Source organism: Ranitomeya imitator, chromosome 2, assembly GCF_032444005.1.
Source record: "Ranitomeya imitator isolate aRanImi1 chromosome 2, aRanImi1.pri, whole genome shotgun sequence".
NCBI classification, from domain to species: domain Eukaryota; kingdom Metazoa; phylum Chordata; class Amphibia; order Anura; family Dendrobatidae; genus Ranitomeya; species Ranitomeya imitator.
The window spans coordinates 784,706,296-784,722,315 of record NC_091283.1 but is presented as its reverse complement, the minus strand read 5'-3'; the positions used below and the strand labels follow the sequence as shown (position 1 = coordinate 784,722,315).

At 43.9% G+C, this 16,020-nt stretch overlaps 1 protein-coding gene across 2 annotated transcripts in view; it reads right to left on the bottom strand.

The window, feature by feature from the left end:
• Positions 1–16,020, bottom strand: part of PHYHIPL (phytanoyl-CoA 2-hydroxylase interacting protein like) — a 165,208-nt gene that overhangs the window by 49,955 nt on the left and 99,233 nt on the right. For both annotated transcript variants that reach the window (XM_069753564.1, XM_069753565.1), the window contains exon 2: positions 9,010–9,206. In XM_069753564.1, coding sequence (XP_069609665.1) covers positions 9,010–9,206 — 197 coding nt within the window. The remainder of the gene's footprint in view (positions 1–9,009; positions 9,207–16,020) is intronic.

Below are 16,020 nucleotides of genomic sequence, written 5' to 3'. Positions count from 1 at the left end.
CCGCCGTGAAGCCGTCTCCCGGGAAGTGATGGCAATGTTGGACTTAGGAGTCATTGAGGAGTCACACAGCGCCTGGTCCAGTCCAATTGTGTTGATACCTAAACCGGATGGCTCCATCTGGTTTTGTAATGACTTTAGGAAACTGAATGCAGTTTCTAAATTTGATGCGTACCCTATGCCCCGGGTCGATGAGTTGATCGACCGGCTTGGTAAAGCCCGATACATTACGACCCTGGATTTAACAAAGGGGTACTGGCAGATTCCTCTGGCCGAGGCGGCCAGGGAGAAGACGGCATTTGCTACACCGGAAGGTCTGTTCCAGTATGTCTATATGCCGTTTGGACTTCACGGAGCTCCCGCAACGTTCCAGAGATTGATGGATCGAGTCTTGAGGCCTCACAGACAGTACGCTTCTGCCTACCTGGATGACATCGTAATTTACAGCATGGACTGGGAAACTCATCTACAGAAGGTACAAGCCGTGATTGATGACCTGCGAGATGCAGGTTTAACGGCAAACCCCAAGAAATGCCACATTGGGCTTGAAGAAGCCCGATACTTGGGCTACGTGATTGGCCGAGGAGTGGTTAAACCCCAGATCGACAAAATACAGGCAATTCAGGGCTGGCCACAACCAGTGAACAAGAAACAAGTGCAGGCTTTCCTGGGGATTGCCGGCTATTATCGCCGGTTCATACCCAATTTTGCAGCCATGGCTACTCCCTTGACGGATCTTACCAAGGGGAAGGGTTCCGTCATGGTAAAATGGACCTCAGCTGCTGAAGAGGCCTTCCACAGCCTGAAACAGGCTTTGTGCTCTCAGCCCGTACTAGTGACTCCTGATTTCAGCAGCGAGTTTGTGGTACAAACTGATGCCTCTGATACTGGTGTCGGAGCTGTACTTTCCCAGGTGAGGGACGGAGTCGAACACCCGGTCCTCTATCTCAGTCGGAAACTGAATGTACATGAGCAGAGGTATGCCGTGGTTGAAAAAGAGTGCCTAGCCATTAAATGGGCTCTCGACTCCCTCAAGTATTACTTGGCTGGTAGGAAGTTTAGGCTGGTCACAGACCATGCCCCTCTCAAGTGGATGCACCTCCACAAGGACCGTAATAGTCGGGTAACCCGGTGGTTCCTTGCCCTGCAGGCTTACTCTTTTACGGTGGAGCACCGACCTGGGGTGCAGATGGGGAACGCCGATGCCCTATCCCGAGTGCACTGTTTCAAAAGTGTTCTTGCTCGACCGGAGTGGTCTGAGCAAGGGGGGGGGATATGTAAGACTCATGCTGGTGTGGTAGATGGAGGCAGGTATATCTCGCCCAGGTGTTTGTCCTATGTGAATTAGGCCACTCAGTATCTTCAGGGTGCTAATGGGTTAATGATTGCAGGAATAAAAGATGACCAGCTGGGTGTTTCCAGTGTCTGCCTGGGGCACACAGATTGCCTGCCTGTGTGAGACAAACGTGAGTGAAGAGCTCTGCTCAAGATCTGTATGATGTTAGCTGGGTGGGAGAAGCCCCCCCAGTTGTTGAGATAGCAACGTATTTGTTTAGTTAGTGCCGGACAGGCTAGGATTTATTTTTATGTTTTGTTTTTTGTGTTGCTTTCACGTTAATAAATCTGACCTGAGGTCAGCCTGCTCAGAAACCTGCTGTACGCCTCAGATTCAATGCACAAACCACGTGTCCTTTGACCCCAGCAAAGGCGATCCCAGAGTGTTTTGTCACAATATCCTTTAAGCTTCTGCTTAGGTCGTATTTGATTCTAAGATTTCCCTGCATTTGTCATACTTCTTGATAAAATATTTGCCTGCCAAACAACAATGCGAACTTCATCCAGTTGTAGTATTCATCATTATGCAAAACATCAAGGAGATATATTTGAAGTGCAATGCCAATCTCTGTCCTTCCAGGCGGCGAAGAAGCTTTAACCTATTTATTTTCTATGACAAATTGTAATAGAGATTGTATTGTTTGCGGCTCCTTGATTGCAGGAGCGATTTACGGATAATGCGCTGACCACATGTGCTGCGTGCAGATACCTGGAGCTCTGACTGGAGGAGTCGATCAATAAATTACAATAACTGCAATTACCAAGTCCTTCAATTATAAACAGCTCCAAAATCTTCTTACCGTGATTATTGCATTTCTGACAGTCTACCCTTATAAAAACAATCACAGACTTTTGCATAAAAGGGATAAATGAGCGTCCCCTGAGGACAAAGAGTGTCCAGCGGAGGGGAAGCGGTGAGGCAGGATCACACAAGGTGTATTTCTATAGTGCAGTGTAAGGCTGGAGCTACACAGTGTCACACCACATTTACAACGCAGTGTCGAATGATGACATCACATTTAAAGTTTCCTATCGGCTCACACTGCAAACTACAATGTACCGTGACGGCAACGCAAAGTCGCAAATGTTCACAATTGTGTTGGATTTTCTGTCACTGGACACAAGATGCCAAAGACTTTAGAAACCCCTTCACATGTCTGTATAAAACACGTGTGTGGAAAACTAAAATCGGTGTCATCAGTGTTTTCCATCAGTGTGTCATTCGTGTGTCTGTTTTTACCATCAGTGTGTTATCCCTGTGTCCGTTTTTACCATCAGTGTCATCCATGTGTCCGTTTTTTCCATCAGTGTGTTATCCGTGTGTCCACTTTTACCATCAATGTGTTATCCGTGTGTCCGTTTTTACCATCAGTGTGTCATTCGTGTGTCCGTTTTTACCATCAGTGTCATCTGTGTGTCTGTTTTTACCATCAGTGTGTTATCCATGTGTCCGTTTTTACCATCAGTGTGTCATCCATGTGTCCGTTTTTACCATCGGTGTGTTATCCGTGTGTCCATTTTTACCATCATTGTGTTATCCATGTGTCTGTTTTTACCATCAGTGTGTCATCCGTGTGTCCGTTTCTACCATCAGTGTGTCCTCCGTGTTTCGTCCAAGTGTCATCCGTGTGTCCTTTTTTACCATCAGTGTCCATCAGTGTTTTTCCAGTATGGATAAAGAAATAAATATACTACAAAGCGTCTTCTATACTTTACACTGTTACACCCGGATAGCACACCGTGGCACATGGTTGCTATCTATGTGCTGTACATATTTTTCACAGAACATAGACTTGTATTGGGCCTTGTAATTCGTGCTGCCGGAAAAATGGACACGTCTCTGTGTGTTTTGCTCGGACACACGGTCTGTGTAAAAAATAGACATGTGCACAAGACAGAAAGTTGCAGACAAGTTGCACAAATGTTTTTGGTCGTGTGACTTGACTGATAATTGAGATCCGGTATCTTATTGCAACATCGCATCTAATGATTTTCTATGGTCTCACATTGTGACCTGCGACCATCCGCGACTGCAAAACAGGGTCCCAATGTTTAAAAATTTGATTGATTTTTTGTCACTGGTCGCAAAGCGCAGATCACCACTTTCAATAAACTTCAATGCAAGAGGCATGCAAACGCAACTTGCATGCGTCTTGTCTGTGATAAGCCTGTTTTATTTACAGCCAAATCGCAGTTCTAAAATAGTCGCAGGACAGTGTCACAGATAAGATGCACAAATGTTTCTGTCGCATGACACCTGTCATCGTGCAGACCCAGCCTAACTGCACCCGACCCTATCAATTGGAAAAAATAATGGATTTCAGCAATTGATAAACAAAACCGTTGCTATTTTGACACCAATACTCTCAAATTCGGGCATGCCCTGTCCTAAAAGAGGCAAGTTCATGTAAGCCCAGTCCAAAAGTGGGGGCTCCTTCTAATTTTGATGTTCCTGAGCAAAATTTAAATTGAGGGCTTCTCCTAGTTTCGGTGTTCCTGGGGGGACTAAAAATGAGAGCTCCCCCTAGTTTCAGTGTTCCTGGGCGGGACTAAAAGTGACAGCTACTCCCAGTTTTAGTGTTCCTGGGCAGAACTAAAAGTGAGAGCTCCTCCTAGTTTCGGTGTTCCTGGCGGGACTAAAAGTCAGAGCTCCTCCTAGTTTCGGTGTTCCTGGCGGGACTAAAACTGAGAGCTCCTCCTAGTTTCGGTGTTCCTGGCGGGACTAAAAGTGAGAGCACCTCCTAGTTTCGGTGTTCCTCTCGGGACTAAAAGTGAGAGCTCCTCCTAGTTTCGGTGTTCCTGGCAGGACTAAAAATGAGAGCTCCTCCTAGTTTCAGTGTTCCAGGGCAGGACTAAAAGTGAGACCTCATCCTCGTTTTGGTGTTCCTGGCAGGACTAAAAGTTATTATTATTATTTATTGTTATAGCGCCATTTATTCCATGGCACTTTACATGTGAGGGGGGGTATACATAATAAAAACAAGTACAATAATCTTAAACAATACAAGTCATAACTGGTACAGGAGGAGAGAGGACCCTGCCCGTGAGGGCTCACAATCTACAAGGGATGGGTGAGAATACAGTAGGTGAGGATAGAGCTGGTCATGCAGCGGTTTGGTCGATCGGTGGTTACTGCAGGTTGTAGGCTTGTCGGAAGAGGTGGGTCTTCAGGCTCTTTTTGAAGGTTTCGATGGTAGGCGAGAGTCTGATGTGTTGTGGTAGAGGGTTCCAGAGTAGGGGTGATATGCGAGAGAAATCTTGTATACGATTGTGGGAAGAGGCGATAAGAGAGGAGTAGAGAAGGAGATCTTGTGAGGATCGGATGTTGCGTGTAGGTAAGTACGGAGAGACGAGGTCTCAGATGTATGGATGAGACAGGTTGTGGATGGCTTTGTACGTCATGGTTAGGGTTTTGTACTGGAGTCTCTGGGCAATGGGGAGCCAGTGAAGGGATTGACAGAGGGGAGAGGCTGGGGAATAGCGGGTGGACAGGTAGATTAGTCGGGCAGCAGAGTTTAGAATAGATTGGAGGGGTGGGAGAGTGTTAAAGGGGAGGCCACAGAGCAGGAGGTTGCAGTAGTCAAGGCGAGAGATGATGAGGGCATGCACTAGGGTTTTTGCAGATTCTTGGTTGAGGAATGTACGGATTCGTGAAATATTTTTGAGTTGAAGTCGGCAGGAAATGGAAAGGGCTTGGATATGTGGTTTGAACTAGAGATCAGCGTCAAGGATTACCCCGAGGCAGCGAGCTTGTGGGACTGGGGAGAGTGGGCAGCCATTTACCGTAATAGATAGGTTCATTGGGGGGAAAGGTGGTGAATTCTGTTTTGTCCATGTTAAGTTTCAGAAATCTCGTGGAGAAGAAGGATGAAATAGTGGACAGACATTGAGGGATTCTGGTTAGTAGGGAGGTGATATCTGGTCCAGAGATGTAGATCTGTGCGTCATCAGCGGGACTGGGGAGAGTGGGCAGCCATTTACTGTAATAGATAGGTTCATTGGGGGGGTTGCGTGAGATGGGGGAAAGGTGATGAATTCTGTTTTGTCCATGTTAAGTTTCAGAAATCTAGTGGAGAAGAAGGATGAAATAGTGGACAGACATTGAGGGATTCTGGTTAGTAGGGAGGTGATATCTGGTCCAGAGATGTAGATCTGTGCGTCATCAGCGGGACTGGGGAGAGTGGGCAGCCATTTACTGTAATAGATAGGTTCATTGGGGGGGTTGCGTGAGATGGGGGAAAGGTGATGAATTCTGTTTTGTCCATGTTAAGTTTCAGAAATCTAGTGGAGAAGAAGGATGAAATAGTGGACAGACATTGAGGGATTCTGGTTAGTAGGGAGGTGATATCTGGTCCAGAGATGTAGATCTGTGCGTCATCAGCATAGAGGTGATACTGAAAGCCATGAGATTCTATGAGCTGTCTCAGGCCAAAAGTGTAAATGGAGAAGAGCAGGGGCCCTAGGACTGAACCTTGTGGGACTCCGACAGATAGTGGGCGAGGTGAGGAGGTGGCGTGTGAGTGGGAGACGCTGAATGTCCGGTCTGTTAGGTATGATGAGATCCAGGATAGGGCCAAGTCTGTGATGCCAAGGGATGAAAGGGTCTGTAATAATAGGGAATGGTCCACTGTGTCAAAGGCAGCCGACAGGTCGAGGAGGACAGAGTAGTGTCGCTTGCTCTTGGCAGTTAAGAGGTCATTGGTGACCTTAGTTAGGGCAGTTTCAGTGGAATAGTGTGACCGGAAGCCAGATTGTAAGCGGTCAAAGAGGGAGCAAGAAGAGAGATGGGAGGACAGTTCAAGGTAGACGTGTTGTTCCAGTAGTTTGGAGTCATAGGGGAGAAGTGATATAGGGCGATAGCTAGATACAGAGGATGGGTCAAGAGAAGGCTTTTTGAGGATATGTGTGATGGAGGCATGTTTAAAGCTTGAGGGGAAAACACCAGTTGTTAGTGATGGGTTAGGGTCGGGATGAAGACTGTGGTGAGGTTTGGGATGAAGTGGGATGGGAGCGGGTCAAGTGCACAGGTGGTGAGATGCGATCTTGAGAGTAGAGTGGAGAGTTGATCTTCTGTAATGGTGGAGAAGTTTTGGAGGCGGAGGCCTGGGAAGTCGGGAGGAAGGGTTCTGGGGGTTGTTGACCAAAACTGTCTCTGATGTTATCAATCTTCTGCTTGAAAAATGAGGCAAAGTTTTCAGCTGAGATAAGTGGGGAGGGAGGAGGTGCTGGGGGACGGAGGAGAGAATTGAAGGTGTTGAATAACTGTTTAGGGTAGTGAGACAGGGAGGATATGAGAGATGAGAAGTAGGTTTGTTTAGCTGTGGCGAGTGTGGTCTTGAAAGTAGTGAGGGACTGTTTGAATGCGATGAAGTGCTCGTTGGAGTGGGATCTTTTCCATCTCCGCTCTGCAGCCCTGGAAGCTCGCTTCAGTTCTTTGGTCAGGCTGGTGTGCCAGGACTGTCTGTTGATTTTGCGAGCTTTGGTATGTGGAAGTGGGGCAGCAGATTCCAAAGCTACAGCTATTGTGGTGTTATACAGAGCGGCAGCGTCATCCGCATTGCGTAAGGAACTTATATCTGTGAGAGGGAGGAGGGATTCAGAGAATGAATGTAGGTCAAGATGTTTAAGATTTCTGCGAGGGTGTGAAAGTTTGTGGGGTGGGGATTGTAGACATGGAGTGGAGAGGGAAGAGAATGTGAGTAGATTGTGGTCAGAGAGAGGAGGTGAGTTAGAGAGGTTAGATAGGGAGCAGAGGCGGGTGAAGATGAGGTCCAGTGTGTGACCATCTTTGTGGGTGGCTGTAGAAGACTATTGAGTGAGGCTGAAGGAGGAAGTGAGAGATAGAAGTTTAGTGGCAGCTGAGAGGGAAGTGTCAATGGGGATGTTGAAGTCCCCCATGATGATAGTGGGGATGTCCACGGAAAGGAAATGAAGTAGCCAGGTGGTGAAGTTTTCAAAGAAGGTGGTGGCTGGCCCTGGGGGCGGTAATTGACAGCCAGTTGGAGGTTGGAGGGGGAGTAGATGCGCACAGAGTGCACCTCACAGTTAGGGAGGGTAACAGAGGGTTGCAGTGGGATTGGGGTGAAGGAGCAGTTATCTGACAGGAGAAAACCAACTCCTCCACCATGTTTGCTGCTGGGGCGGGGTGTGTGAGAAAGGTGGAAGCCACCATAAGAGAGTGCAGCAGGGGAGGCTGTGTCAGAAGGGGTGAGCCAGGTTTCGGTGATGGCGAGGAAGGAAAGTTTGGTAGTAACAAAAAGATCATGGATGTAGGAAAGCTTGTTGCAGACAGAGCGAGCGTTCCACAGAGCTCCTGTTAGTGGGACTGGGGAAACGGGGGCTGAGTGAATGGGTATAAGGTTAGAGAGGTTATGGAAGTTTGTGATAAAGCGTGGATGGGAGGTAGAAATGACTGTGGGAATGTGGTGAGGAGGACCAGGATTTGGAGAGATATCACCAGCAGTGAGAAGGAGCAGATAAAGTGTTATCAGGTGGGAGCAGGAGAGGGCATGAGGGGGGCTGTCTGCGTTTGGAGGCAGAGGATTGTAGGTTAAGGAACAGTTCTGAGGAGGAGGTGAGATGGATGGGGAGGATTGAAGCAGAGATAAACAGTTCCTTACTTGGTATGGGGATTAGGGGAGGTAGCATAAAGTGAAGGATTATAGGGGTGAGAGTGAAAATAAACAGAAACATTGTTTACAGTGACTGGCCAGTTACCTTCAGTTCCCTTCAGGTTCAATTCAGGTTTTAATTCTACTGTAATCTTCACACTTCTAGGACGCACTTATAGGAATCACACTGCAGACTGAAGTCTATGCAGACTTGAGCTATGCAATATAAGTACAACTAAGTGCATTCAGGTGTGAAGCAGAGAGGAGTGGTCTCTGCTCATCATGGTCAGAGAATTAAGAGTGGACCAGATGCATGCAATCAAGCCAGAGTAAATAACGTCATAAATAACACGGGTGGGGTAAAGCTGGGGTTAGCTGAAAGGCATACCATGTGAATGCTAGGTGCAGAGGCGAGTCTATGTGCAAAGCTGGGTGATGTACTATGTGCACTTCATAGACAGACAGCAGGAGAGCTGGGTGGATGAACATACCATGTGAATGCTAGGTGCAGAGGCGAGCTAAAGTGACAGCTACTCCTAGTTTCGGTGTTCCTGGCAGGACTAAAAATGAGAGCCCCTCCTAGTTTATGTGCCCGGGAAGGACTAAAAGTGAGAGCTCCTCCCAGTTTCAGTGTTACTGGATGGGACTTAAACACCCCTATTTTGAAAAACAAGATGCTGTTAAGTATGAATACAGCGAATATAACAGTCTAGGGGCCAATGAACTTCCACTGTTAGATTCTGTATGTATCTCAGTGAAATAAACTATGGCATTCTCCATTGTGGCGTGCTGTACTACTGAGGAATTCAAGAGAAACTTCTAGGGATATGCTCTGTAAGAAGCCACCATACCATCGTTACATTTACCATTTATAGTCTACATTAACAATCAGTTGAAGTACTACAGTACGCCATTGACTATTAATTGTCTAAGCAGCTGACTATATGCAGTTGGCGGGGGTCAGGCTGAAGTGAAAATCTATAGTGCTTGGTCAATTGGGACAAATAGCGAAATAGAGCAGATCAGATACCAAAATGTATCATGAAGACATCGAAAAATGATTTACCTTATGCTTAAACTTGTTGGAATTCTTGTTTTCCTTCTTATTCAGATCAATAAAGTAGTGTGTTATCCGATCCTTAGATTTAGAATCCATATCCCACGAGATCTTGAAAGAGTCACATGTGATATTACTTATCTTGATGTTATGAGGTACAGGCAGCTCCTCCATCTCTGCGATGCCGCTGTCTTGAGATTTGTTCCCTGAAAATAAGAAACATGTTATTATTCATAATCTGCACATATGTTTTACAAGGAGACCATGTATCTCACCATAGTTATGATTAACTACACACTAAGGAGAGACAATTGTCAAATGAGACACCACTGAAATATCAATGGGTTGGTTGAAGACCATGTACACCTTTGCATATCATTCTTTTTGTTAATATTAATTTCCTTTCAAAATGTAAAGTTAAGCGACTATCTAAAAAGTCTTCATTCATATTGTTTAAGTCCCTTGTTTAGCTGCGGAATCTGCAGAATATTACAAATTCCACCGGCTCATGCGTCTAATGGTTCTCAATGCTCTCTTTCTCCCCATTATTCAGTGTTAGAGAAATCAGCTGGGAAGTGGAAATTATACACAGATTTTAACAGTATGGGGGGGGGGGAAAGCATGTTCAGTCTCAGGGAGGGCAGAGAAAACACAAGAGGAAGGTACGGAGAAAAACACAAAGAGGAAATAAATGTAAGATAAAAGTTGGGCCGATATATGAGCTAATGAAGACAGCAGCACCTTCGATACACACAGAGCACATAGCCAGCTCATATTTGAGAGAAAAACAGTCCCAAAAGAGAGAAATCCAAAACTTGGATCAGGTTGCAAGCTAAATATTACGGGGTCTGAAAATGAATGATGAATGAAGGAGTGAAGATTGGTACCTACAACTTAATGCAATTTTTTTTTAACTAAAGGTACTTACTAACATATGTTAAAATATTGCTTTCCATTTATGTCAAAGATGTCCATAGCCTCTAAGGTTTCCTTATTGTACGTGTTACAATCAATGGAGCTGCCAACTTGAATATACGTTCTGAGTAATAAAAAAATGAAAATGCCACCAAATACTACAAATGGTATCAGAGTTAGGGATGAGCGGACCTGTGGAATTTCAGATTCTGGTACTCGACCCGAACTTTATTCCAAAGTGCAGTTTAGGCACCAGAACTGTACCCGAACTTGAATCAGAACCCGAACGCCATTTAGAAGAATGGTGACCCGAATTTCTGGCTGGAAAATCCTCTCTGTCTCTTCAACGGACTTCCGGGAGAAGTCTGCGTCCGGCGTTTAGCACCAGACATTGTGTCCTTTTGGGGTACCTATCTCTTCTAGTGGTGCTTTCTGTCCTGTTGAAAATGTATTTTACTTTTGACCAAGGTACTGATAAGTCACTACAATATCGCACCATCATTTTTCACTGATGTCATAATGAATTATCATCTACATGGTGATTACCACTTTACAGCCTATCATTATAGCGGATAATGATCTGTAATAAAACGCCCAAAAGACGCACACCTTCAGCAATCACTGAAGAATCACTGAGGCCCTGTCTTCTCACCATCCACATATACAGTCAGAGTTCCCTAAGTGTATGTGCATTGTTCTTTTTAACAAAGCCACTCTGGGAAAAATACTGCCCACTCCCATAAGCGCTAACATCGCATTCACATCATCACCAACCATATTCCCGTCCATCTTAATTTAATGGAAGACTGGCACATTTCTGAGATTTGTAGTTCCTATGCTTTCATCCCTTTAAGAGAACCTGTCAGCAATATCTTGCATCTAGACGTAGTGGTATGTCTCTATTGGTACTAGTTTCCCTATAAAAATGACACCTGTTTTGTAGAGATCTGATGTGCCAGACATGAGAACACTAGAGGAAGCCATATGCAAATCAGGCTAGAAGTGCACTTGGGGAGTGTCACTGCATGTACATTAACACGCCCGCAAAGCAATTTCTGGCTCATTTGTATGTATATGACTTCTACACTAGATTTCTAATGATTTGCAAATCTGATCTTTACTAAAATAGTGTCAGTTTTATTGACATACAAGCAACTATACAGCCATATCACTACTTATAATCCCTTTAAAGGAAACCTATCAGTAAAAATGTGCTGACATGTTTCCTTTAAAGGGATTATCCCATGCTTGAATTGCTACTAAACACTTGTCTTCTTCTTTGATGTCAGCGTGTACTAATCCTGCTGGGATAATTCATGGATGACTTCACAGTAAACTTACAACTAGCTGCTGCCCATTACCTAAAACCACAATCTTAAAGCATAATCTTCATTTTAATTTTGATTCCATAAATCAGTAATACACATGAAAATAAGCAACTTTATAATATATCTTATCGGAGAAATCTGCTTCTTTCTCTGCCTGAATTGTTCAGTCATTATCAAAATCTGCATTCAGTGAAGACTTTCCCATTACTGAGACAGGAGATGGACGATGTAACTGATAAGATTCTATGCAGGTGGCAAAAGACGGGACTAGGGAGGGGCTTAACCACTAGATCCTCCCGCCTACATAGAATTGCATCCATAGCAACTCTAACCTCCTGTCTCAAAATTTTGACTGATCAATTTTGGCAGAGAAAGAAGCAGATTTCTCTAATCAGAAATCTTAGAGAGTTCGTAGAATTCAGAGTCCTCAGTGGTTGATGGCTAACTGAAAAGATGGTAACAAATTGCAAGCTTTCGAGACTACTCAGGGCTCTTCATCAGGCATAGACTAAAAGAAATTCTGAAGAATCACATATTTATACACAACACAGCACAGAAAAATGCCATAGACAAGACAGGTGACGTGAAGCAGAACTACCGTTATGTGACTGATAAACAGTTATGTCCATAAGTATTGGAAGAGTTCATAGATAAGGAATGTTTTATTGTCTTCTGATTGGAGTCTGGTTCTGTTATGATGACCCCAAATGGTCTGAGGAGCAAATTCCTTAGTTAATGTAAAAAGACATAAATCCATGCAACACATTCATTCCTGCACTGAGAGTGTCAAAGGTCATCATCAGCTTATACTCCCAAACTATTCTGTCTCTCTGAGATTTGCAGTTACAAGTAATTTCATGTCCATGCTTACAAAGTTCCTTATTTTAATCTGCGCTATTGATTTACAAAATAAAAATTAAATTGACGGTTACTCTTTAAGTGGAGGTGCCAAGTAACTTGACTCAGATTTCCATCTGTGAGGGGAAAATATTTAGAATTGAGAGTCCTCAGTGGTTGATACCTATTAATGGCTAACTGAAAAGATGGTAACAAATGGCAAGCTTTCGAGACTACACAGGTCTCTTCATCAGGCACAGACTAAAAGAAATTCTGGAGAATCACATATTTATGCACAGAAAAAACAAACAAAAGCCATGGATAAGACAGGTGACATGAGGCAGAATTACCATGAGTGATAAACATTTATGTCCACAAATATTTGACCATTTCTTAGATAAGGAATGTTTTATTGTCCTCTGATTGGGGTCTGGTTCTGTTGTGATGACCTCACATGGTCTGAGGGGCAAGTTACTTAGTTAATGTGAAAAGACATAAATCCATGCGACACATTCATTCCTGCACTAAGACTGTCAAAGGTCGTCATCAGTTTATATTCCCATACTCTTCTGTCTCTCTTAGATTTGAAGTTACCTTTTAAAACAAGTAATTTCATGTCCATGTTATGATTTGGGAGACAAAAATGTATTGCCACAGGTAGATCCATTCTTTTTTCTCTTATTGTGTGGGGGTGAGAATTCATTCTTGTTCTAAGCTTTGGCCCTGTCTCCCCCACATACAGACCCCCAGTTGGACATTTAGTACAAATAATTAGGTACACCACATTAGAAGTGACGCAGCTGATAATACCAGGTATCTTGTAGTCCTGATGTGAATTGGGGATCTTTATCTTGTCCGTGGTCATTATAAATGGACAGGTTTTACATTTTTTCTGATTGCAAGGAAAGGTACCTGCAGCTGTTGGAGAGGACAGGGAGCTCTTGACAATGATGCTTCCTAGATTTGGGGGCTGCCTAAAACACAGTAGTGGGGGGTCTGGAAAAATGGATTGTAAGCGGGCATCTTTTTGCAGTAAAGGTTGTAATTTCTGTGCACCTCCCCTTAGCAGCTCCAGATTTGGATAGTAGGTAACTACTAGAGGTACCCGGTTATTTTCTTTAGCTTTGTAATGTAGCAGGTGATTCCTTGATATTCTGGTGGCTCTTGTGATCTGATTTTCAATTGTTCTTGGATGGTAGCCCTGATTCAAAAAGGTCTTTCTGAGGCGACCAAGGTGTTCATCCCTGTCCATTGGGTAGGAACATATATGATTGTATCTGATGGCTTGGCTGTAGACAATAGAGTTTTTATGTGTTTTGGATGGAAACTGTCCCATTTAAGGTATGTTGGACGGTCGATTGGCTTCTGATACAGGGATGTCTCTATTTTATTGTTCTGTAGCTTAATGATGGTGTCCAAAAAGTTAATTTCAGTGCAGGAGTAGTTGAGTGTCAAGTTGATGGTAGGATGAAATTGATTAAACTGTTCATGGAACGTCCTTAGCTGTGGCTCAGACTCCGTCCAGATGATTAAAATGTCATCAATCAATGTAGCGGTAGTACGCCAGAGGCCTGATGGGACATGAGGACAAAAAGTCACTTTCAAGCTTGGCCATGAAAAGATTTGCATACTGTGGAGCCATTTTACTTCCCATTGCTGTGCCGGTCTCCTGTAGATAGATCTTCTTGTCAAATTCAAAGTAGTTGTGGGTGACGATGAATTTAATAAGTTTCAGCACAGAATCAGCATCAGTCCCTGTGTTTTCCAGGAAGAATTTGCAGGCATTTAATCCATCCTGGTGTGGGATATTGGAGTAGAAAGATTCCACATCCATGGTGGCCAGGATGGTTCCTTCTGGTAGAAGACCTATTGCTGATAGTTTATTCAATAGGTCAGTTGTGTCCTGTATGAAGCTGGGTGTATCCTATATCAGGGATTTAAGAATACCCTCTACCCATCCAGATACCTGCTCAGTAAGGGTGCCCACACATGAAATAATTGGTCTTCCTGGGTTTCCAGATTTGTGGATTTTGGGAAGCATGTAGAATGTCCCTGTCCTTGGACTTCCTGGTATCAGGTCACCGGCTCTTATGGATTCATCGGGCAGACAAGATACCAACTTGTTTAGTTCCTTGTAATAGTCCTGTTTAGGATCCGACTCCAATTTTTTGGATGCTTGTCTCCTGTTAGTATCTATGATGGTGGAATTTATCAAATGTCTGAAGGAGTCTATATATTTATCCAAATGAGGGTTGTGTCCAGGTGGAGGTGTCCAGTCTGACCTCTTCTTGGTTGTTAGGATCCCTTTTCCTTTTTTTTTTTCTATGCTATGTTGTGCATAAATATGTGATTCTTCAGAATTTCTTTTAGGCTATGTGCACACGTTGCAGATTATTTGCGGTTTTCTAGCATTTTTGCGCTATAAAAATGCTATAAAACCGCATATAATCTGCTTACATTAAGCATCCTATCATTTTTAATGAAATCCGCAATTTCTGTGCACATGATGTGCGTTTTTCCGCATGAAAAACGCATTGCGGAAAAATAATGAACCTGTTCTATAATTTTGCGTTTTTTTCGCGGATTTCCCACTGTCTAATGCATTGGGAAATGTCCGGAAAAAAACGCGCAAAAACCGCGTCAAAACCGCGCAAAAAACCGCATGCGGATTTCATGCAGAAATCTGGCAGAAATGTCCGGATTTCCACAGGAATTTTCTGCATGAATTCCTGAACGTGTGCACATAGCCTTAGTCTTTGCCTGATGAAGAGACCTGAGTAGTCTCGAAAGCTTGCAATATGTTACCATCTTTTCAGTTAGCCATTAATAGGTATCAACCACTGAGAACTCTCAATTCTAAATATTTCTCTATCTACTGGCTAACACGGTACCAAGATATATTTCTTTCCTGCATCTCTGAGTAAGTCTTAGTAAGTCTTTAATTAGATCTGTAAGGCACTGTGCTATATGATGGCGCTATATATGTAAGGAAAATAAACTTTTCATCATAGTTTTATGTCTTCTATTTTGACCCTTATAAAGTAGGAATCCCCCATACTAAATCATGCATTATACTGTATTTTCTGGTGTATAAGACTACTTTTTAACCCTTGGAAATCTTCTCAAAAGTCGGGTATCGTCTTATTCGCCAGGTGTCGTCTTATAGGGCAGGTGCGGAGTAATCTGCGGTCGCCGCATATTGTGGGGGGAGCCACCCCAATGACGAGGTGAGAGGGCGCCTCACCGGGAAGGTGTAAGTGAAGCAGAGGCAGAGAAGGAGATAATAGGATACAAGGGCGAGCCAGATGAGTGAAAGAGGAGTGTTTTTCTAGGCACAGCACCGCTCTCTCTCTTTTTTGCATACCCCTGGCATCCCAGACGCTGACAGTTTGCTTCACTTACACCTTCCTGGTGAGGCGCTCCCTCACCTCATCATCGGGACAACTCCCCCCCACTATATACTTCGACCGCAGATTGCTCCGCACCCACCCTATAAGACGACACCCAGCATATAAGACAACCCCCGACTTTTGAGAAGATTTTATATTTTAACTGGAAAAGTTGGGGGTCGTCTTATACGCCCAGTCGTCTTATACGCCGGAAAATACGGTACTTATTATTATACAGCTATTTGTAAAAGAAAAGAAAATAGAATTGCAATTGTCTGTTTCAGTGAATTTATCACACATCCATAGATCTCAGTTTTACCCAGAAAGAAAAACTCGACTCTTCTGTTAGTCAGTTGTGAATTTATCCGTATAATCCACCATTGTAAACTAGCAGCGTCTGTGCTAAGAGTCCGGGATTTGGACTTACCCAATACACTATCACAATAATGACATAATAAGGTCCTCAGTGGGCCCATACACCACCCAACACAATGACTTATTTCTTTCCTCCATGACTGTGTAGTCCTTGTATCATTTATTATAAAAAAAGG